Genomic DNA, 23828 nt, shown 5'->3' on the forward strand with positions numbered 1-23828 from the left:
CGCGACTCTATTTCAATGTTAGCGCGCGAGCTACAAATCCCATTTAGCCCACTAAGCTAGCTAGCTAGCATTAGCACGTCTGCTAATGCTTGTTAACTAGCTGTAACGTAATTGTTAAGGTTTTTATAAAGGCTAGATTGGACCGAGTCAAGTATGTCGCTACAAAACAACCTCTCATCACTGTTATAATTGAAACTGATCGTCTTTATTTCGCTTTAACTTCAGCCCGAGACCCCCGCCCTGATAGCTTAGCTTTAGCGATCACGTTGATACAGCTTAACATAAATAAGATACAAAACTAGGAAGCCCTCAAGAGTTAGGATGCACTGTGCCATTTTCATGGTGGTAAAATTTTAAGAGGTAGCAAGGGACAACAGTTATACTATAGTCTATGCTGTTAAACTGATCCGTACCGCTTTTCCATTAATATATTGATAATTGTGAATACCATTACAAAGGCCCTCATGCATGTTTGACTGAAACGGATTTTAAACATTTGTTCAAGTGAAAGAAGTGTTTCTGAAACGTCATTACTGTTTATAAAAGCTGTCTTTCTTGGTCATGTTTTCATCCTGCAGTTCAGACAAGATGAAAATGCACCTTTGCAATCATTCATTAAGTTCTTACATAGAACCACATATAATACGTATACGTATTAATGATTAAGACATTTCTTTAGATTTATGAATGTAAATACATTAATACGTCTCATGTTTTCCAACTTTTTGAAGTCTGTACCGCTATGTGTACTTATTACTTTAACAGAAATTGATAAATAATGTCAAAGGCGGTACATTTTATATGGGCTTTATTTTGTCATACAAAGTGTAAACAACAAGTAAAGTGACTGCACTCCTACTCCGTCTTTCAAATGCAGTTAGAATATTGAGTTGTAGTGCAGCGAAGACCAAATGAGCGCACATACACAATAACTGACGTGACATAAATGTTCTTGGATCTTAAGACATAGAACAGGGGAAGTAATACATACATAAAATGTATATAATATATATTTAATGCAAAGTGTAACTTGTGTTTTTCTTTGGGATTTCTGTTAGTACGGAAGAAAAAAGTGTTTTAGCTTTAAGCCGTTCATCTGCATAACTCAACTATAATGAAATAGTTTGTAATTGAAAATCTAAGTGACAATGAAAATGACACTTTTCTTTCTTATTTAGCTTCTCAATAGTTTTGAGAACGCTTAATATGTCCTTAAGGCAGTTGAGCTGCTTCTGTAACTCAACTGTTACCGACATCCTGTTTACACTTGTTGCACTGTACAAGAAGGACATGCAAGCTTTAGTCTGCTGTTATTGTATTCAAAGGATATTCAAAGCACTGCAGTGTGGCCAAATGCATGTTGGTAATCATCATTCCAATACACTGTCTCTAGTTGTTCATGTAAAGCTTACATTAAAATAGACCTGGTTTAAAAAATCCTCCGGCTGTTGTTGTTTAACAAACTACTCATATTATGTGCACACACTACTGAAATTCACTGCTTGAACAGATATTGTGATCAATAAAGGTTATCCTTATCCTTATTCTGCTTTATGGAAGCTTATCTGTGAGTATTCTTGTGCTAAGTTAACCAGGGTTTTCTATGGTCACATTTTCAGTTGTGAATAATGTCGGAACAAGAGTTGGATGATATTGTGCAGATAACGGTAGAGGACTTCAACCAGGATGCCCAAACAGGTAAGAATCCTGTGGTACAACATGACAGTGTATCATTCTTTCTGTTTCCTTACCAGTATAAGCTGAATTGCTAGACTTAGACATCCTCTGCTCTTTTGAGAAGATATAGTCAGGTTGATGGGGTTAACACGATGCTCTTAGAAAGTTGTTTTGATCACGTCTTTGCATTTGTCTCTTGTTAGAAATGCTGGAAAATCACGATGATGACGAAGAAAGGCCTCAGAAGAAAAGGAGGAAATTAAGCAGCAGCCAAGAAAATAGCAACAATTGCCAAGACATATCTTTTATCAAGGTACCAGCTGAGCTTGATGAAACGGCGACTCTCCAAAGCTAATCAATTTTAATGTTCTTAAATCAGTGGGAAACAATTAATACATTGTGGGACTTCTCAGGACAAGTGACACATGTATTTATTTATTTTTTTTCCTTTCCTAGAATCTGCTGGTTTCATTCACTGCATCAATCACTCAGAGACTTGAAGGAATTGAGTCAAAGTTACAGGCTCTGGACACAACATGCAGGGCCCTTGGGCGCAAACTGGACAGCCTGATGCCCTGTGCAAAAAGTCCTATCCAGGTCCCCATGGTTGCTGGGTCTCCTCAGGGGGCCACTCAAACGTGGAACAAAGTGCGATGGCAAGTGATTGCTAATTAAAAATGGTCTAAATTAGGTTCAATGAAGGAGGTAAATGATAGGTTAAAACATCTCTTAGAGTATCCAAAGCATGCTAATTTGATAATTAACAAAAGTGTTTCACTTTTTTATAGTGTTGTTCCACAAACAAATGTAATTGTGAGCAGTGAAAATCCGAAGGGTACGAGCCAAGAAGACACTCCTCTGGAGAACCTACTTAGCAAGTAAGTGGCTCATTTTTAAATCCTACAAATCCTTCCCATCAAAGTGTCTTTTAAACAGTGCTGGAGTGTTTTTTTTCAATTTCTTTGACAAAAAAGCTTTTGACTCCTTCAGCTCTCGTGATAGAAAGTAGATACAAAATCTGAATTATTCATTTGACCACTGCCATGTTTTGTGTGTGTTGGTCCTGCTGAAAATGTATCCCTATTTCATTTCAGCACGGTGGCAAGGAGGCGACAGAACACAATCTTAGTAAAGGTTCCTGGTCCTGAGGAAAGCCAGGAAGACCAAGAAAGCGGTTCAGAGGCCAGTGACTCTGTTTCCAACGGTGGAAATTCCAACACGCCAAATGTCACACTCATCACACTGAATTCAGAGGGTATGACGTCAGACTGTTGAACTAGAGCGATGTTGTATTCATGACTGTCTGTCAGCGGATGGAAATTCTTCTTCATGATCAAACCCTTCCTTTGCTTGATTGAAGACACGGATCAGATTTTCTGTTTGGTAGGACTTTAGAAAAACCGGCAGGGTCGAGTTACCCACCTCACAAAAACAAAATCAGTGTTGCCATTGAATAAGATGCACAGGCCACGTGTCAGTTTTTTGTAAACTTTTTGTTTCCCTCTCAGTCACGCACAGATTTTGATCATTTAATGACCTGCTTAATGTCCTCGTCCACTGAACCGCTAAACAATTGCTGTTGACATTTTATGAGATTGGGTTTAGTTATTTTGACTGTAGTGACTCTTTCAGATGGTCTCCATATTGAATGGCAAAAACACTGTGCTGATGTGTCATGTTCATGTCATTTTGGTTTTATCTCGGGCTTCATTGATTGGTATTTTTAGATTTTCAGTGATTTTTTTGTTTATTGTTCTGGCTGAGCCTGAAAGAAAGTGGTCAATTTATAATCCTGAAAACTCAAATAAGGTCGCCATTGTTGTTAATTTAGCTGATTTCTTGGTTAGGTCTTTTTAATTGGATTTGGGCAGCTCTCGGTTATCTTCAAAGACAAACTGTTAATCATTTATTTGCAGCTGTGGGTTACCGTATTAAAACTGTGTTAGTCAGCATGAACTCGATGGTACCATGTGGGCTTCAGAGCGTGTCCCATGCTTTGTTTGTGTGTTTGTTTACGTGGTAAACCTAACATCTAACATACGCTGTGAGAAGAAAGCCAAACCACATGTTGAGCGATAACAATAAGACAGCTTTGCCCTTACTTTACCTATCTCCTTTACAGCCACATGGGTGCGCTGTTGTATAACATGAATATCTCTGTCTCTTCTTGTCAGCGTAGTGTTTTTCTGTGTGTGACACAGTTTTGTTTCCTTCAGTCAAGGAAGCTTCATTAGAATTAAATAGCTGGTCCAGATGACACCGTTTGAAACAGGTTTCAGGTTTGTGTAAAGAGAACTTTCTAGAACTGTTTGAGTAACTGTTCCCTCCTCTAATTCCTGTAGAGGATTACCCAGCAGGCACCTGGCTGGGAGACGAGAACAACCCAGAGATGCGAGTTCGCTGCCCAGTGTCTCCAGCTGACATGATTCACATCACCTCAAACTGTCGAACAGCTGAGAAAATGGCCCTGACGCTGTTGGACTACCTCTTCCACCGGGAGATCCAGGCCATGTCGAACCTTTCTGGCCAGGGCAAACACGGCAAGAAGCAGCTGGACCCGCTCATGATCTACGGCATTCGCTGTGAGTCTCTGTGCATCTCATCTTCATCGATTCCACGGCAGCTGCTTCACATCGTGAGACGTTTTTTTGTTAAATAATGTGGAAGAAAACCCGATGCTTAACAGTATCTCCTCTCCGATCAGATGAAGGAGCATCGTTAGTTTACCTGCTGCTGCCACTGAAAGAAGCCACAAAGGCTTGGAAATACAGTTAGAACATGTCTTGCTGTTTCCTGTCTGTTCTCACTTCATTGACTAATGACCCACAGGGAGTTCAGAGAATCTAGTTCATTTCATGATTACAACCTGATTGTTGAAAGTTACAATTAATACTTTTCACTCAGCCACGTTCGACACCCGTGCCCCCTTTTCAGCAATAAATGAACTCTCTGAGACCTCCCCACATTTCATCCCGTTCTCATTACAGAGCAGCATCAAATTGAACACAGAAATAGACTGCAGTCTGTGTTCCCAAGGCGGGGTTACAACAACATGTATTCATCATTGCACACATGCAAAAATGTGCAACACATTTTTATAACATAGCGGACTCTAAACGACAAGCACATGTCTGCTACGAAGGTCCTAACAGAGTCACCGTCACATTCAGCAAACTGTTGGATTCCTGATTAAGCAGGGTCAGGTTTATAACTGCAGACCAACTGATCAAAATGTCATTTGGTTATAAACTTGTTGTATTTGGTTCAGATGGAAGCACAAGGAGAGGCTGTATTAACTGTAGCTTTTCCGTCAGAGATCACATTGGGCCCTGTGCAGGAGGTTTTTACTTGACGTCCCCCATGGCATACAAAACTGTTTGTGTACTTGGTTACCTGTATTTCCTCTGAGTGATGTGTGTGTGTAGTTACATGCAGATTTGCCCTGACATAGAGCTATGCAGAAGCTGGAGCAGGGCCAGGTGACTTTTGAATGACTCATACTGCCTTTTCAGAAAAAAAAAAAAAAAAAAGTGAAGGAATGAAGGAGCAACTGCTCTGCCTGCCTGTACAGGACCCATCAGGTGTAAAAGGACTGCTGTTCACTTCCATCCCCAGACACCCCTTAGCTTTCTCACCGTCTTACTTTTACTGTCCTGAGGCTGTAACTGCTTTTTTAAATGTATGTAGGAATGGCATTACTTTAGAGTGAGGTAGGCAGCTACTGCAGCTGCAACCAGTGTCACCTGCACATAACGAAGTTAAAAAAAATGAATTTCCCCCTGGGATTAAGAAAGTACTTCTGGTTTCTGAGAAAGTGACTCGACAATGTTATAAACCTGTGACTACATTTCTTGAAAGGACGTGGAGAGAGTTGTTTCCCCTCATCGTACGAGAGTTACAGAATGACCACATTGAAGATATTGAGCCGTTGTCTGCTGCTTTATTTCACGGTCACAGTTGGTATTTACCCGGCGCCCTATGCATGGACGGAATCATAGAATTTAACATTAAAATAGAGTTAAAACTAAAATGTGGATGTGAATTTGCTGAAATGAAGGTGCAATTTACCTATATATATATATATATATATATATTTATTTTTTTTGTCCCTTACCCTTATGTTTTTCACTGCGCCTAAGCATAATGAACAGATTAAAACTATGTTGAGACCTTCACCCTCTCTTGTTTCTCCACAGGTCACTTGTTTCACAAATTTACCATCTCTGAGTCAGACTGGTACCGCATCAAGCAAAGCATAGACTCCAAGTGTCGCACGGCCTGGAGACGGAAACAGCGCGGCCAGAGTTTGGCTGTCAAGAGCTTCTCCAAACGCACACCTCGTTCTTCTTCAGGTGAAGTTCAGTTTATTGTTGGATTGTTTAACAGGCGTGGAGTTCTCTATGCAGCTGAAGTGTAGCAAAGGAGAAGTGAAATAGTATCAGACGATGACTTGAAAACTGGATTGTTTTTTTAGATACAAAAGCCAAACCTTTAAGCGTGTGAATTTTTGTTTAAAAGAAAACAAACAAACACACTCTGTCACTTTGAATTCTGATTGGCCTCCAAAAAAACCCAATGCCAACCCTTTCTCCTCTTTCATGAGACTGATTGGCTGATAACGTCGCTATGATTCTGCGCCTGCTTTCAATCTGCTTGATGCTAATCAAACAAGGTTCAGTGCTGGGAATTAAGATCTGCTGTGTCTGATGGGCCAACACCACTCTTTATTTACATTTTAATTTTGTGTGGTTTGTAGTGTTTCAAATCAGCACATTGCATTGGTGACCTCATCGTCATGGATCCGTTAAAAAAAGTTCTAAATGTTAAGAGGAGACTTTGTACTGGTGCTAAATCTGTTTTGAAGGAAGGTATTGTTTGTTTTTTCTCCTGCGACTCAGAGGAAGCTCTGAATTTACATGCGATTCTTTGATTGGCTACTTTTCTCTAAGAAAGATACATGATTGAGAAATGCCCTTTTTGTCTTTCAGTTCCTCCTACTACATATTTTCAGGACAATGACCAAGTAAATGTTCAGCAGAAACACTCAATCTGTTATATAAAAGCTATATCAAGACCTGAACCCAAATGCACATACAGTGTGTAATGCTGCAGATGGTTGTAATCTGCACACAATGCCGTCTGTCCTTCTCTCCCTGTGAGCCATCACCTCTCACCTCTGACCAGGCCAAAAGTCAAACTGTTGGGGAAACCCAAATATCCTGTGTGCACACACTAGGGAAGGATTGTCAGGCCGTGCCTTTTTCAGGACACACACCCCAGAGTGTACAACGCAAATACAAGTTCCCTCTTTAATCAGAGAACACGCTAACAGACCGGAAAGAGGAAATTCTTCTGCTTTTTTAAACCACTTTTTGTCAATGGACCATTAAGTAGAGCTCAAACTGTATTTCTACAAAGCCACCTGGCTATACTTCCTTTAGTAATAGTTCCCATAATAGTATAAAATAGTAACAACTAAAGCTAGGAGACAGAATTAGTGTGCAAAGCCAGGACACTGTTGAAAAGGAGATTGGTTAGATAAAGGGAAAAAAGAAACTGAGCTGTGTGTGCTGGATTTGATATGCTGAAAACAAAGTCACACTGAGGTCATCTTTAAGCATCTCAGTCTCCCAAATGTTTATTTTTTTATTTTTTTTATAGCTGCACATTTTGTTTTTCAGAAGACATCGTGATTTAGTTTGTTTTGTGACCTGTGAAGTCTAGACAGCATTTTATTTAGCATGCTGCTGTCTTTGCTCTGCTGACACGACGTCTCAATCTTTTTTGTGTGGCTGTTTTTAACAGCTGCGTTAGGTGATAAAAAGGCTGCTTGTGTTATATTATTTTTTTTTTTATGGTTGGTGAAATCACATGAAGACAGTAGTGACACTAAGGACTAATAATACTACCATACCAACAATAATAATCGTAGCAGTAACTGCAGAGGAAGAGCAAAAGAGAGAAATTAGATTGCAGTATTAAAAATTAAGTAGTGCTTATTTTGATCATCAAGTAATGCTGAACATGTAAAGTAATAGAGCATACATTGAGACACACACACACACACACACACACACACACACACACACACACACGTGTGTAACTGCAATATAACCAATACTTTGTAAATAACATTTTTCTATATATTGTCATATACTGACAGCAGCATAACAAGGAGACAGCCATGTGACATGAGTTCTATGTATACACAGTGTTTCCCCACACATAGACGATACCTGGTTGAGCCACCCAAGTATATTTCCGACCGGATTTGATGTATTAACTGTTTACATAAAGTTGCGCACAGGAGCGAGCACAAGGACCTGAGTGAACACACAGAACTTTAAACCGTGCCTGAGCCCTCGACTCCTGTGGAGAGATGAGACTCAGCAAAGCCAAGAGAGCAGAATGACATCAGCTTCAGAGAGAGAGAGAGAGAGAGAAGAGAAAGTCCACTGCCTGGACATCCCTTTTGTAAATGCATCGATTGAGGTGCCTTGCTCATAGTCAAGCTGAAGCCTCTCATGGTTTGGTTTGAATAACGTGAATGTTTTGTCTTGTGCTTGATGCTGATGCTGTGCTGAACTCCTCTAAATCACAGAATATAGAGTTGAAACAGTACATTCACTGAGAGGGAATAAACACTTTTGATGTGAATACAAACCTGATATTAGAATTTACCTGGGCGCAGCTGTGAACTCCAGCACCCGGCACGTCACGTTATTCTGTGGGAAACACTGATGCAACATGATAAAGATGTTAAAAAAAGGCTGCTTGTAGGATTGTGTGTGTTTCTACTGAGGTCTGGAGTTTGTGTTTGGCTGCTAGACAATGAGTGTGTGTTGATGACAAGCTGGAGAGACCTTGTTGTGTATTTAGGCATACGATAAAGTATAAACACAGCATCATCCAGCAGATGGCCTGGGAATTAGCCAGTTTTTTTTTTTTTTGAGAGGTTGCTGAGGCTCCTCACATGAACATGAGTGGGTGGTTATTTGTTTGTCTGTGTCTTAGAGATTTAATATCATTTTCTAATATGTGCTGGAATGATTTGAGGTTCGTCCCTGAACTCCTTTTTATTGTGAACATGAGCACATCAATGACCATGCTGCTTGTCCTTTTAACCAGAGGGGGGCATCGCAGACGAAACGGAACACATTGAGACCGCCGCCCCGCAGACTTTGCACTACACGCTCGCGAACCAGCAAGTTCAGTTCCACCGCATTGGCGAGGACGGACAAGTTCAAGTGGTGAGTGTCAGCAGTTGAATCTTATTCTTAACCTGCAGAAAATGTTGCCATTTACTGTCAAAACACGGAGTTCTCTTCATCATCCTTCCACCTCCACCTAAACATCTGTTAGATATTTATACTCATAAGCTCTCTTTTCTGATTTTTCTGGGATTGGATGACCTCATACAGCATCCATGATCTCAGGTCATATTCAGGCCCGATACTTTTTAAAAGGTTTAAAAAAAAAAGGGGAAAAAGGAAAGATGCTGGCTCTCTCAAATGTACTCTTCCATGTGCTATGAAACCCAAAATACTTTTTTTTTTACAGAACACTTGAGGGCCTGAGAGAAATATTGTTGACCCTTCTTATATCCTCTCACTGTAACGGCACGGTCACACTTTGCAATCCGTACTGTGCTCACACTGCTCCAGCACGGTTACCTCTTGTGCATAGCGTCGTATTACAGCACATGCATGCTTTATGCTATTTCTGAAGCGTGCTCAGTTTACAGACGGACCTGAAAAAAAATAAATGGAAAAAAGGGATGTGCAGCCGAATTGAGTGTTTGCACATCAGAGAACAACATGGAGAACATGACAGCGACTTTGTGACTTATTTTAAGGTGTTAGATTCAGCCAGAACACTCGGGGATTTCTGCATAATGAAGGCTGTCAGCGTTGTGTACCCGTATGTTTGTGCTTGTGTATGAACTATACCGAAGCGTGCCAGAGCTAAGGAGGCGTGCCTGTGCACGGTACGGAGCGATCGCACCGGTCAAACAAACCGGACTTCAGGGGTGAAGCGTGTGAAGGCACACTATGGATTGCCGGTGTGATCATTTAGTCAACACCTCAGTTTTTGCATTCATATGCTGAGCCAATACATACATGAATACATAAGTGAATAAACTCAAATAATACACCAGCGTCAACTCTGATATGTTTCCAAACTGAAACTGAGGGAGAGCAGTTTGCTTCCATGCTGTGCATTCAATCAGCCAATGAAAGACACACACCAGCTGTGAGACAATGAATGGTTTTTCATGGGGGAAAGTAAATTAGATTTTTTTTTTTTTTTTTTTGGTAAATTGCAGTATGACAGTAAACAACTTGAATATGTGAGTGTAATTATAACACATGATTTGATTATACTAAGTGAGCATTAGAGAAGTAATTTTCATTCTGCTGGGAGAAACACCCACTGTATGGACTGACACTGCCACAGGCTGATTTACAGTGTGGAGTGTTACTCCTGCAAAAAGGTTCGTACACGATGCATAGCTTAGGAGGTCCTGATGATAGGTGACTGGAAGGATAAAAGATATCAAAGAAAGAGGGTGGACAGGCAGGGTGAGGAGTTTGACAAAAGGTGGAGGAGTGGGAGAGACCGATGATTGTCTGGAGCTTGCTGTGCAGTGATTACCCTCTCGACGCTCTGCAGGCTATTAGAGGCTGCAGCTGAGCCTCAAATTTATGAGTGCTGCTAATACAGCAAAGGGCATCAAGTATACTTACCGGCTGTGGTTCAGTGCTGCAGCCGTGGTGTCTGACAAAAATCTGACTTAAACATGTATGAAACATCCTTTAACTGTGATTTATTACTGTGTAACAATATATGTAGATGACGTTATACTTGAAAAACACGCTTTTGTAAACTTCATGATTTAAAAAAAACAAAAAAGGATTTCCGGCAGTAGCTGTCTCTCATCCTTTATCTCTTCCTCTCAGATTCCACAAGGTCAGCTGCACATTGCCCAGGTGCCACAAGGAGAGGAGGTGCAGATCACACAGGACAGTGAGGCAAGTCTGTGTGTGTGTGTGTGTGTGTGTGTGTGTGTGTGTGTGTGTGTGTGTGTGTGTGTGTGTGTGTTTGTGTGCGCGTGTGTGTGTGTGTGTGTGTGTCAGGGCCGCTCCTTTTCTTGAATCGTTCTTCTCGGTGTATTACATTTCTCAGCAAACACGTCAGTCAGGAGAATTAGTCTCCAAACAAGAATATAACTGTTACAGTGAACTCACTTTTGAGAGAGACGTCGGTTTACTGAGAAGAAAAATAAATACTTCAAAGTGTGGGAGGTTCAGTTTGTTTTGTTGGAAAGTCCGGTTTGCTATTTGGTCAACTTGTTACGAGCTGATGGCTTACATGATTTGACTGGCCATGAGAAATTTGATATCTGTGGCAGCATATAAATTCAACAAACGCTTAGTCACACTGGGACAGGAAGAGATTTTACTGTGAATACAAGCTTTCTTTCAAGCAATATTAAAGCCAAAATTAAGAACTGCATCAATGTATCTATAATTGATTCAATGTTTTAATCGACTGACTCCCTTCTTTGTAACTTCAAGTGAATCCACACACGTAGGAAGAAAAGGAAAGACACATTTTCAAACTGTAATTGTTCATTTATGTAGGGTTTGAATCTTCAAACATTGATATGTCCTTTGAGCCCTGGATGTTTGTGTTGGTCTGTTCTATTGGCAATCCCAGTGAAGCATAACCTAACCCAGTAATACCTGACAGCATTTAAGTCATTAGTGAATATGAACAAAAACAGATGTTCTGTGTTGAGTTAATCTTAATGCCCAAGGTCATGATGTTTGTTTCCACAAAATGCCCTGATGTCTCTCGTCCCTCAGCAGGCGTACGCTCCGTGTATGCGCACGCTGCACTAACCTGCCAGCTGAAACCAAAATCTGACTTCACACCGCACTGACTCCTGTGGAGGAATTTCCACTTCAGCGTCATTGTTAGTGACTCTTCAAGGATGTGGGTCAAAGATTTATTCAGAGGATCCAGTTTGTGTCCACGCGCACGCACTCTAAACGATATGCTCCACACATGCATGACATTTGTGCAAAAAGGAGTTGACACCTTGACCGAGTGTTTTTCTTCATTTCCTATTAAGTTGTGCTAAACAACGCTCCGAAGAAGAAGTGGACCATTGAGTGAGAGAGACGGGGTGAATTGGACGCTGAAAAGCTTTAAAGTCTTTCCTGCTCTTTGTGGCTGAGCCCAGATTTTCTTCTCCTCTCTCCTTCCTATTGCTTGATAGTGTTTGTTTTTTTGGAGTTCAAAGCTTAGCAACAAAATCCCAAAACTCTCAAGTGCCACTCATGGAATATGTTTTCATTAGGATCCGAGCCCTTTTCTTCAAAGACATGGGTTTTTTGCGTGCTTGAAAAGGAAATGAGCTGTTTGAGAGATTACACCGCTCTCTGGCCATATGGCAGTTCAGCCAGTGCTTGATATATACATGAAATAAAATTAGCAAGCGAGCACAGCTGAAGACTGGGGTTGGCCAAATATGGCTCATATGATGTCCTCTCTTTTGTGGTCTTGTTAACAACACTGTGGGTGTTCAGATCCTTTCTGATGGTCATTTTATCTTGATGAGACAGTGATTAGACTTGTTCCTGTCTGTCTTTGTTTACAACAGTATCAGGGTTGCCAGAAGTGACTGACATAAATACAAGGACATTACATCCGATTTGCACGCTTATGTCATCTTTTGCAAACACTTCTCTTTGCCAAACCCAACATGTTGTAATACCTGTGTATACCGTGCCAACATGAGCCACACTGTCACTCTGCAACATTGGTAATTGGGTTGAATCACCTTGTGACAGTTCAGCTCTTATCAACCCAAACTCGGCACAGGTTGCTGCAGATGGGAAAGTAAGGACATTAGAAACACACATCTTTATGTTTTGTGGTTAAAATATCGACAGAGCTGCAAGTGGATAACATGGACTCTCACTTCTCTATTTCAGGGAAACCTTCAGATCCACCAGGTACATGTTGGACAGGATGGACAGGTAAGAACACATTCTAAGTAAACTAAATAGGAGTTAAAATACACTTATAAATCAATACACCATACACTTGCATCAATTCTTACAAAGTCTGAATTAGAATAATGGTAATTGGTGACCTATTTGTAAGGTGATGTCCCGTTGTTGCCCTCCACAATACCGTCACTGTGAGTGTCCCGATTTGGCTGCGTTGGGAATATTAAGCTCAACATTTTAAGACTAACTTTGATTAACGCTACATTGACTTTGCCACTTAGACACTGCCCACATGTGATAACTGGAATATCACAGCCAACTTTAGTACGGCTTCAGTGTCAACATGGGCAGAGTATTTCATGAACATGAAAGAGAAGTAAAGTTTTTGTTTTTAGCTCATAACTGCCCGTTTCAGTTTTAGATTTCTGCTCGACTCTTATATGAATGAAATCTATAATCAATCCAGATCAAACAAATGATTAGTCATGGCCGTATAAAAGGGGCAAACTCTAATATGTAGACTAGACAAGGCTAGCAGCAGTGTTGATCCTGACACACAACCTTACACACACCATGAAGGTACAAGGTTGAGCACTGCTCAGGCAGACTGTGAGAAAGAGATGACTGTATAGTGAGGCAGAACATATAAATTACTATATGATTGGTATAATAAGGCATTTGAAACTGTCCAGCTGTGTCTGCCTGTATACAAACAGAAGTTGTGTTTGCAGTACATTCACTGTTTCTCAATCTTATGAGCTGCAACAAATGTGTTGAATTATTTCCAAAAGTAGAGGCCTTCTCATAAAGCATAAGCCGGTTTTTTCAAGTATTCCAAATGATCCAGCATCGTTCAACTTGTTTATGTGATGGTGAGCAGTCTTGTTCCTCACCGGCTCTGCTGCTGATTCACTGGGTGTCTGCCTTACTTCCACCAATTTATAGTGGAACAGTGAGAAATGAGAAATCAAGAACCATAAAAAAAGATTTTCAGTTTGTTCTCAATATGTGTGAAATGAAATGTATGAACAAGGTAGCACATTAACTTGATGGATGATGTGAGTCAGCTTGGATGTATTTAAAAAACAAAACAAAACAAAAACCCCCTTTGAGATACAAAGATGTTTCTTGTGTGTCTCCAGAAAAACGTCAATCCTTCCCTATATTGCCGTATCACTGTGTTATGGACCTGTCATTTTGTCACTAATAACTCTCCTCCAGGCAAATATTTTCTTAATTTGGATGACGTTTGGTTTTGTGCAGTACAACACAGACATTCATCTTAAGAAAGTAGCAAAATAAAAGTAGGAAATGAGGCGACAGACATGTCGGGGGTTATAAATGACTGAATGAAAACAAACTGATAAAAGAGCTCACAGCAAAAATTCAAAAAAAGTGACGCAACAAAAATTCACATCAAGATAGTGAGGTCATGATAAGTCAATTGAAAAATCTTACATTCTGTTGTCTTTATATACTAATTGTAAACATACACTCACACTGTCCTAAAACACACATAAATGGATTCTTTTTGTGTCCGCCCAGTGTCCATGTCTTTGTTTATCCCTCTCCTTCCTCCATCTCTGTCTGGGATGTTTTGGATGGAGGGCTCTTCCTGTTTCTCCTTCCTTTCCTCTTAGATCCAAGTGAGCGTGGATCAAAGGAGAGCCAGCATGTGTATGACCATTGAAGGCCACATATGGACGCCTGAAGACCAACACATAATAATAATTACACATTTATGAGTTCATCGTGTTCAGCTAGCAGCTAGGCTTTAGGGAAGGAAGTACTGTCTCACGCTGCCCGTCTCCAGGGGCTACACTGTTTTGTGAAAATGTGCAATTTAATTGAAGAGGGAAAAAACTCTCCATTGGTTGTTTCATAAAACACCTGTCACAGAAACGTGATGTTTATCACCAGTAAGTTGTTTTTTTCTCCCAACTTCTGTTGCAAAACAGTGCACCATCATCAGCACTCAAGAAATGAGCTTCTCTCAGAGCACATTTCTGATAGATAAGTTGTGCCATGCTTCTGTTTACTAGGCGCTTGGGAAGTAAATGAAGTCACCACAAGGCATATAAACATTTGCAATCGATAAACTCTCACATTTTTGGAAGCACTATTGGAGCCATTCTTATCGGATCGTAATTCATCCTCTCGTCAGCTGTACCGTCGACATCGTACCCGTCCAACACAGCCTCGTGTTTTTTAAAGCCCCCGTAAAACTTCTTGAAGACATTGCCTCTTGCTTCCAAGGTTTGTAGTAAAAAAAAATATTCAAAAACGTTGCCGCTATAAATTTAAACTTTCTGAGTTGCATTTGCCACTTATTTGGCTCAGTTAAATTCACTCTACTCTCTGGCATGAACTGAAGTCTGAATACGACAAAGCAGATTTTTTTTTTTTTCCATCGACGTTATACCAATGACTTCAGAGGATTGAGAATGTTAGGGAAGTAACTACCTATTTGTTTACTCAGTATGGTGGGGCCTGTTGTTGTTCCAATGCAGAAAGTATTTATGTGATTACAATACTATTTCTTTAAACGTTACACTCTAAAACTCAGCCTTAATATGTTACACATATGTTAGAATATTGGCTGTCGGGGAAGTTACAAGCCACCCACAGCCTGAAACAATGTACTTTCAGCTGCTGAGCTCTCTGTTTTATGGTCTGATTAAGACCTCAGTCATCCAATTCCCTCATACGTTCACAGCGCCGTTGGCTATCTATGTACGTGCATGTTTATAATGTGTGAATGCATTTGCTTTATATGAGCCTTTTTGTTGTTTATATTGTTTTATGGCTTGTTGGGCTCCGTGTGTGTGTTTCAAATTGATTGAGGTAGTCACCGCACATCCTCATGCTCCTTCTCTCTCACACATAAACACACACTCATGCTCGCGTCCTCGGGTGACCCTGCATGCTGGGCCTGACTGCAGCATTCCTCTGTGTCTCTCACTAGCATCTTGAAAGAAGTGTTGGGCAGCTTTTGGTTTAGATTTTGCACCACAGCGCACATTTGCAACTTTTAATTCAAAGCAGTTTGCAGAGATTTCCCTCAGATTTGTTATGTCTGTAGGGTATAAGTTATACGGTACAGGACATGCTGTAATTGAGAAATGCAGCATGGGATATATAGGCGCTGGTTCTTTGCAGAGGGACACCAAAGCACTGCAGGATTGGAGAACAAAGAACTTCACAAAGGCCTCTATTCCCTTGGCAGTGTCTGGGAGCCGAGTCCAATAAAAATCTTTTTTTATTTTTCCTTTCTTTTTAGCTCGTGCTTTGTTTGGTTCTGTAAAATGATACAAGTGCAGTGCCAAGTCAAACACACTGTGACTTATTTTTTAACCATCATGCTGCAGGTCAAGCTTTTCACACATGCAGTTGTACTTTACATGACAGTGGTTGGTTCTCCTCACTTGCCTGTTCTCATAGCCTCTGGGAGCAGAGCTGGGTCAGCTCCTAAATCTGATGACTCTCAGATTGGACAGAAGGACACTCGAAGGGAAACGTATAAGTCATAGCACTTATTCATGAGATTAATCGTTGCAGATATGCTTGCAAACAAATGAAATATTCAGTCTTTATCTCGATAAGTGTAATGTATCTTGGACTTGAAGAGCTTTAGACAAACATAATACAGATCAGTCTTTTTTCATGTATTTTTTTTTTAAACGTGTCATTTGTGTGTTTACAGAGAGGCTTAGATTAAATAGGCTACATATGATGTTACTGTTTTTGTTATCTGGCAGAGTATTGCTCATGCTGTGTTAGTGTAACCGAGTATACACCATTCATCATTTTCTTTCTATCCCCCGGGCTGCTTTCCTCTCCTCAGACTCCCTCTCTCTCCTTAATCTTTTCTGTGCTATGTAGCTGTGCTTACACCTGTCTTTTAAAGGCCACCTGCCTCATCCCATCACTTCAAGTCACATGTGCTGTCAGGTGTGTACACCCTCGGGTGGAATATTGGCTGTGTGAGCCTCCATCTGAGATAAATGCACACGTTTCTGTGGCTCCCTGCACATTTGCTTTTTAAAAAACATTTTTTTATGTCTTCTTGCGCAACATGACTTTCCCATCGAGATTCATTATCAAAGTTGAGATTCTGAAGTGGCCTGCCTCCCTCTCCTTCTTTTTGGATCTTAGTTTTGGGTGCGGATTGCAGTTGTGTGAAGTGTTTATGAGGTGTCTCGCTCAGTGTTTTATACTTGCTGCTTTTGCAACGCTCTCTCATGTTGTTGTTAGGATTGTTTCATCTTCATGAATTCTATTTCTGACTAAAGCTTTTAATTGTTTTTATTTGCAAAACATTTAGCGTTAGGACTCCATCATGATGGGCACAATCAGTGCTGTGTGGTCACCACTGCTTTAAGAAATATATTCATTCCTTTCTGGATGTTAAATCTGCAAATCAAGACATTTGTTATTTAAAGAAGTCTCAAGGTAGAGTCAGCACAACAGAAGCAGCTCCAGATGGACGAGCATCAGAATACGACATACGAGAGAGAATATGAGGCCTGGTTAGTTTAAAAGAGGGGCCACCCCCCCCCCCCCGCTCCATATGCACTGATAAAAGTAATGCAGGCTGCAGACTCCTCCTTCTCTCTGCTCGCTGTTAACTCTTTATGCTTGTTATTGTCACCTGATGTGTACTGCATGCCAGAACATCACAATGCTCCTCACAGATTTCACTCTTCTTTTTGTCTAGCTTGTCTTGCACTATTTGAATGCGTATATTTAGCATCAGACAGTATTTTTTCTGCATCTGCTGCCGTATCAGTCCATGCCAGCGTAGTTCTGATCTGGGCTTTACTGTGCCGGTCGAAAGTCTAAACAAAAAATGAATCCAATGTTCTCTGTGGGCCAATAAAAACCCTCTTAGGACTAAGGAGAAGGTGGAGCCTTGAAACTATAAAATAACTAGTCTTTTACTGCACTCTCTGTCTGTCACAGCCTCCTGTCTTGTGCCCCTCTTTCTCTGAGCTTTTATCTTACCCAGCACTGATGCAGACCAAATGGAGAACTGGTAGATGAAAGGAGCGGCTGACGAGGAGGAGAGAAAAAATGAAAGGATAGGGAGAGGAAAGCCAAAAACAGGAGACTGTCTGGAAGAGATGTTTTGTCCCATTTATGATTGAAAACTGAAACCAGTTGAGCCATGACTTGGACAAAAGAAAAACACTCCTTTAAGCAAACATGATCAACAAGGTGCCAGAGAAAAGGGAGTAGAGGCCTCCATTGCGCCCCCCCCCCCCCCCCACACACACACACACACACACACATTCAAGTGTCAGTCTTTCGTACATATCTGAAGCAAAACAAACCAATGTGATGAGCATGTAAAAGGGCAGGTGAGCTCAGAGCGTTTGAGTCACTGTCTTATGTAAGCTTTAAAACCAGTGTGAAAAATCGGCACATCTCAAGAGATAGCCATTTACTTTTTCAAATTTACTGATCCTGTCATCTCCCTGCGTCATATACTCCTCACAGACCTGACTGCAGCCCACCGGGGTTCTTAATCTGTGATTGTCTCGAGTGCGAACCCAGTCCCCCATCTCACTTCCTCACCCTAGCTGAACTCCGGCCATTACTTTCTGTCAGCACATGTTGCAGCGCATCTGTTTGACTGTCCCAAGTGGCATTATTCATGGTCATTATGGGAAATGGGTCACAGAACAGAGACGAGCTTTACTGGTCCTTCAAGAAAAAAAAAGAAAAGGCTCCTAGGACCTGTTAACATGCAAGCAGTAAAGAACGGGCTCTAAATGTTGTGAAAGAGGACAAGCTAGGGAAACATAATTGAATAAAGTGAGGTCATCAAGAAGAGATGAAGAGGTAAAAGGAGGAATTCATATTTATTGCCCTCAACTCCTCCTCCCCCCCTCTTTGAACTCATGTTGCACTTCAAGTGTAAAAGTCGTGTGTCTGGGCCAAGGACGACACACTCGTCAGTGAATGTATGCTGTCCCACTGTCATGTGACCTGTCATTCCTTCACACAAAGCAGATGCCTCAACAATGTGTAGGGTTGATCTCACAGAATCAGGGTGTGATTTGTGCTGGGAGTCAAACAGCTGGCTTGAGTCCCGAGTTCCTCTGTTGTCCCTTTTTTCTTTTTTTTTTCTTTTTTTGGTTCTCTCTCTGCGTTGGAATGTTGCTTCTTGTGTGTAAGGGGTTTCTTGGATTCCTGTAATTCACAGCGTGGAGGGAGGGTAAAAGGAGATGAAAAGATACAAACAAGATGTTTTACGACTGATGTTTAGCGTAAGTGGGATGTACATAAGCAGTGTCGGATTCAGAGGTCTAGTGGTGGATTGTGTTTCAAAGTAGAAGTGTTATGCTTTGTGGCATTTTTGGCCTGGAGATAAAGCGTCGCAGATTGGGGACTCCCTCGTGGTGTGTGTGTTTGTTACTTAGCATTTTAGAGCAGTGCACAGGAGGGTACCCCCAGCAGTGTTGTCCTTTGTGTTTGCGGGCAGAGTAAGAGGGACCAGATGTGTCAGATGGATTACAGTATGACTCATCAGCACAGGCTCGATAAAGCCCTTCCCACCAGTCTCACGCCAACAGTGCTCATCATCCATTGGTTTCAGCATCTTCTTGACACTGACCGCTATTTCTCATGGCACAAGTTTGTTTATATGGACTCTGGGAGGAGTTTGACCAGGCCAAAGTCTTATTACTGTCATGTAAACAAATGAATCAAGGTATCTGACTAACACTAGAGTCATAGCCTGAATAAGCATTATGTGATTAACAGAGATGATGGCTCATCATTCTTTCAAATTACTCCAGTCTTTTTTTTTCCTTTTTTTTTTAGTCTAATTTATATGCCCGCAGTAGGCGAACAGTTAAAGCTGTTATTTTGTTGGAAAGATCGCAAAACGGTAAAAAGCAGTACATTAAAGATGCATTAACATAAAATGTTTGAGAGCAGAGTTTTTACTGGACGTAAAGGAGACTTGTGAAAAAATAGGCAAATGGTTTATGATAGCTGTGATGCCTCAGTGAGTTTAAGTGTTCTACACTTTGATATAAACTGACGGGTGACTTAAGGCTTGAAGTAAAAGAGTTGGATTCTTGCCTACAGTGTTCGGAGGTGCTTGTTGCATTCAGGCTCAGGGCCCACTGAGTCCTCTTTCAGAAAGATTGTTGAAGTTTGGCTGCTTCCTTTCAAGCTCAGTGTTGGGTCGCTTGGTGATGTCAGGTCTATAGATTCTCTCTCAAAAGCATTTTCTTTTGTTTTGAATATTTGAAATGCAGAACTAAAAGCAAAAAATGATAAGTCCCCCGAGTTTCTTGAAAAAAAAAACCCATTTGATTTAGGAAGAGCTTTGCATATATTATTCTACATGTCTGTTCTGACGTAATTCTAAATAAAAAGTATAATGTAATGACATATTGAGGTTTTGTTTTATGCATTCTGGTATTTAGTGGGGTTTTACAACCTATGGCTATCATCTCCCTTGACTAAAACAGGAAAATGGAAAACATAATAAAGTCATCATCTTAAACCATAAAATGTACCAACTGTAAATACGCCTTCATCAATTAGGGAGGCCAAGTTTGGATTTGTTTTTGAGAGAACCTTCGGTCGAGTTTTCCTCCATTTCATTTTTTTCTAGGCCTGACTTTTAATTACAGCTGTTATTTTTGTTGTTAGTTCCCCTTTGGTTTGCTGGTTCTGGATCAGGATTCAAGTCAAGTCGGTTTAGACATAAAACCCTTTCTATGAGCCTCGTCTGAATCTAACTCCCAGTCTGCTGGTGGGAGCTTTCAGAGCAAAGGATGCAGGGGAGGGTTTTATTGGATGCAGGTGTTGAGCTCTGGTGTGGACAGTATCAAGGTGTGTAGGTGGAGATGGGAAGCAGTGGCCCAGGTTACAAGGTCAGGGGTCAAGCAGGACAAGAATTTAAAGGAAGCTTTTCAGATCAAAGACTTAATTGTAAAAGGAGATGGATACATCAGCAATGTCACTTTTTTAAAAGAGTGAACAGTTACTTCAAAATAATAGAATTCATATATGATAGAGATTTTTTTTCCCCCCTACAATGAAGGTCATAAAGGTCGAACCTCAGCTTCTGACAATTCACATATCACCTCTCCTCTTTTATAGTTAAATTATATATAAGCTCAGGCCCAGCTGAAAGCTACAGAAGGGCTACTACGACATGCATCCATACATTTTATTTCCTTTTTTTTTGTTTTCTTGATTTATAAATCCCATTAACTTGAGCTAAGTTAACTGGATGCTGGTTTCCCAGTGACGGCTTGTTGGTTTAAGTTGTTTTGCGTGGATCTTATTTTTCTTCTTATGTTGAGATAACAAATCTTGTTTTCTCATGATAACTGGATCATATTCTGGCCATTTTGGAAAAAAAACAAATAACCGTGTAACCACTACAAACAACGTTGCCACACTTATGAATTAAGTTCAGCATGTTTCTGTTTGTTTTGTCTGGGCGTATGAGATACATAAGTTGAGATCTTCGGAAAACCAATGGAATTTCCTTATTATCACGGGAAAACAGAGTAATTACAGTGTGTGGATGCAGTCCAACAATCAACTGTCTGATTGGGAGAAAAAAAAGTCTGTATAACTAAGAATTAAAGGCTGCAGTGTAGGCCAGTGTCTTCCCTTTTCTGTTTTTTTCCAATCTTCACTAAAAAACAAGCAGTTAGTGCGTCCTAGTGTCTTTGGGCACATTAACAGCCAAGTCGCAGCCAGGCTTTATCCCCTTCCATTCCACTTCCCTCCGCACCACCTACCCACCCGCAGATATTGTTTCTGCCTGGACATCTGTCCAGTGTTGGCAGAGGCAGATGTTGTTGGCGGCTGTGAACCCTGTAGGAAGTTCCAGCCACTCCAAAGCCCAAACGTTTCTTTTAACATTTCCCTGCTTTCCCTGTTTTTCTTTTTTTTCTTTTTTTCGTCACATCTTTAAAAAAAAAAAAAAAAAAGGGGACGAGGAGGCATTCTTTTGAGGGTGATAGGAACCACATTTGTCTCCTCTGAAAGCACAAAATAAAAGTGGGTCTTATGTTGCTGTGGGTGATTTAAACATACTTTTATTTTGCAGCAGGGTGTAGCAGAATCTTGACAAAAAATCTTCAGACACAAACACACACATGCACATGAAGCGAGTGACTCATCGCATCGTCCGATGAACAGCTGAGTTTAACTGAGACCTCCTGTGAGCCTGGAAATCAATACCAGCTTGCACAAAAAATGTGCATTGGTGAGGCAGATTTTCATATAAAACAAAACTTTGCAAGCGCAACAAATGATGAAGATGAGATTTCAAGCATTGTTGTGTGCTCTCAAAGTCACCTTTAGTCATTCCGAAATACTTTCATGTGACATTAAAGGAGAAAACCTACATTTTGTAATCGTCCGAGAGGCACAGAGCAGGGTTTTGTTTCAAAGTGTTGTTTATGCAGTCTGTTATTGTCTTTCAGACTTGCAGTCATGAATGTTTTTTGCATCAAGCTGCTGCTGTTGTTCATTTTTCTGCCTTTCCTCTCCATGTACTGGATCCATTACTGAAAGCATTACAGCATCAGCAAAAGATTTATGTTTTTCTTCCCCCTTTTTTTGTTTTCCTGAAGCCCGTAGCAGCAAGCAGAGAATTTAAGATGCTCTTGATTGTTCAGGGATCTTCCCACCACTTAAATCCTGCTCGTCTACTCTCCTCTCTGGACCTCCAGCATGGTGGTGGGCAGCCACTCAATGTTGACTTTTATTTTTTTTAAAGGCTACTATTCATCAAGCTTTGAGGTCAGCAGTAGTTGATACCCTTATGATCAGTTGATGGCTTTGTGTGTGAAATCTTGAGCTCGCGATGTCAAAGATAATATAGTGGGATACATTTTAAGTGAGTCCTTCCAGCTCACACATGAAAACTGATGCATAAAGGCAAAGCTGTGAAGTTTCTTCGTGTCATGGGAGTTGTCTGCTCCAAGAACGCCTTTGCAAAACAGTTCCCGTCTTGTTTAATAGTGTAGCAGTATGTTTTGACTTACAATCTTGATTTGTTGTTGATTCAACCTAACGATCGTCTTCCTCTTAAACCCTTTCCTTAATGCAATTTCGTAATTATTTTTTGTGTGCATCATTGCCAACCAGCTTGATGATAATTAGATCCTATCAGCTGAATGAGATGTAATTACAATCAGTGCTTACAGAAACACTTAATGTTGCTCAAGGAGGTTTTTATTTGTACTTTAAACCTTTTGAGTAACCATAAACTGCAAACCAATAAATTATGCTGATAGAGGAGAAAAAAAAGAAAAGAATCCAAAAAGAAAGGAACACATTTCTGGACATTTTTAGTGCGTTGGATGTTCATGTCTTTGGCATAGATTTCATTAATGATTAATTTGAGTTTTTCCTGAAAGCGTAGCGCAACATAAGCACGCCCAAACAAAGGAGACGAGATGGTCTGATGAACCGAGTCGTGGGACAGGATGTGGACCCGAGAAGTTCCTGTGTAATCGCTGCAGAGCTCTCACACACCGTTCCAACTCTGTAAATGCTTTATGAGCCTCTGTGTGCGGCTGCTCGCAGCTGAGAATGCAAAGTGCTCTCAAATGGAGGTTGAGAATCTAATTGAATAAGACAAGGGTTTACGATATCGGGTATCAACCATAGCATCTCTTGATCTCTGGTAATGATACACTTCGATACACAAGTCTGACAGTACAGACACATGATTTTACACACATGAACACGCATGCTAACAGATTCCCCAAAATACAGACAGATGAGCAATTGGCAGACTACTTTTGATTCTTAAAAAGAAACAACGTGATGAAGTGTGAGGATGAGGCTCGATCTCCACGAAGACACACTTCAACAACTGGCTGGGTTTGTTTATGTGTGATACCAGAAGATTCTCAGTATATTGGAGACAGAGCCAAGCTAGGTGTTTCCATCTGTTAAGCTAACGCTAAGAATGTTAAGCAAATCTAACGTGCCTTGTGTTTTGCCGATAGACTGGCGGATGGTTTTGATTTTCCTTTCGGACCAATCAGCGCAGTTTCCAACTTGTTAAACAATTTCTCTAACTTTCTGATCACTGCTAAAACACCAATCCTCTGGGCTGATCCTCTAATTGATGAG

The 23828-nt window shown here is 40.7% G+C and overlaps 1 protein-coding gene across 1 annotated transcript in view; it reads left to right on the forward strand.

The window, feature by feature from the left end:
• banp (BTG3 associated nuclear protein) overlaps positions 1-23828 on the forward strand; it is a 30704-nt gene that overhangs the window by 317 nt on the left and 6559 nt on the right. Inside the window, exons 2-11 of the mRNA XM_079346888.1 lie at positions 1620-1698; positions 1881-1990; positions 2134-2333; positions 2466-2555; positions 2772-2932; positions 4020-4259; positions 5874-6029; positions 8806-8927; positions 10638-10709; positions 12681-12725. Coding sequence (XP_079203014.1) covers positions 1629-1698; positions 1881-1990; positions 2134-2333; positions 2466-2555; positions 2772-2932; positions 4020-4259; positions 5874-6029; positions 8806-8927; positions 10638-10709; positions 12681-12725 — 1266 coding nt within the window. The 5' untranslated portion in view covers positions 1620-1628. The remainder of the gene's footprint in view (positions 1-1619; positions 1699-1880; positions 1991-2133; positions 2334-2465; positions 2556-2771; positions 2933-4019; positions 4260-5873; positions 6030-8805; positions 8928-10637; positions 10710-12680; positions 12726-23828) is intronic.

Source organism: Symphodus melops (genome assembly GCF_947650265.1).
Source record: "Symphodus melops genome assembly, chromosome: 6".
Lineage (NCBI taxonomy): Eukaryota > Metazoa > Chordata > Actinopteri > Labriformes > Labridae > Symphodus > Symphodus melops.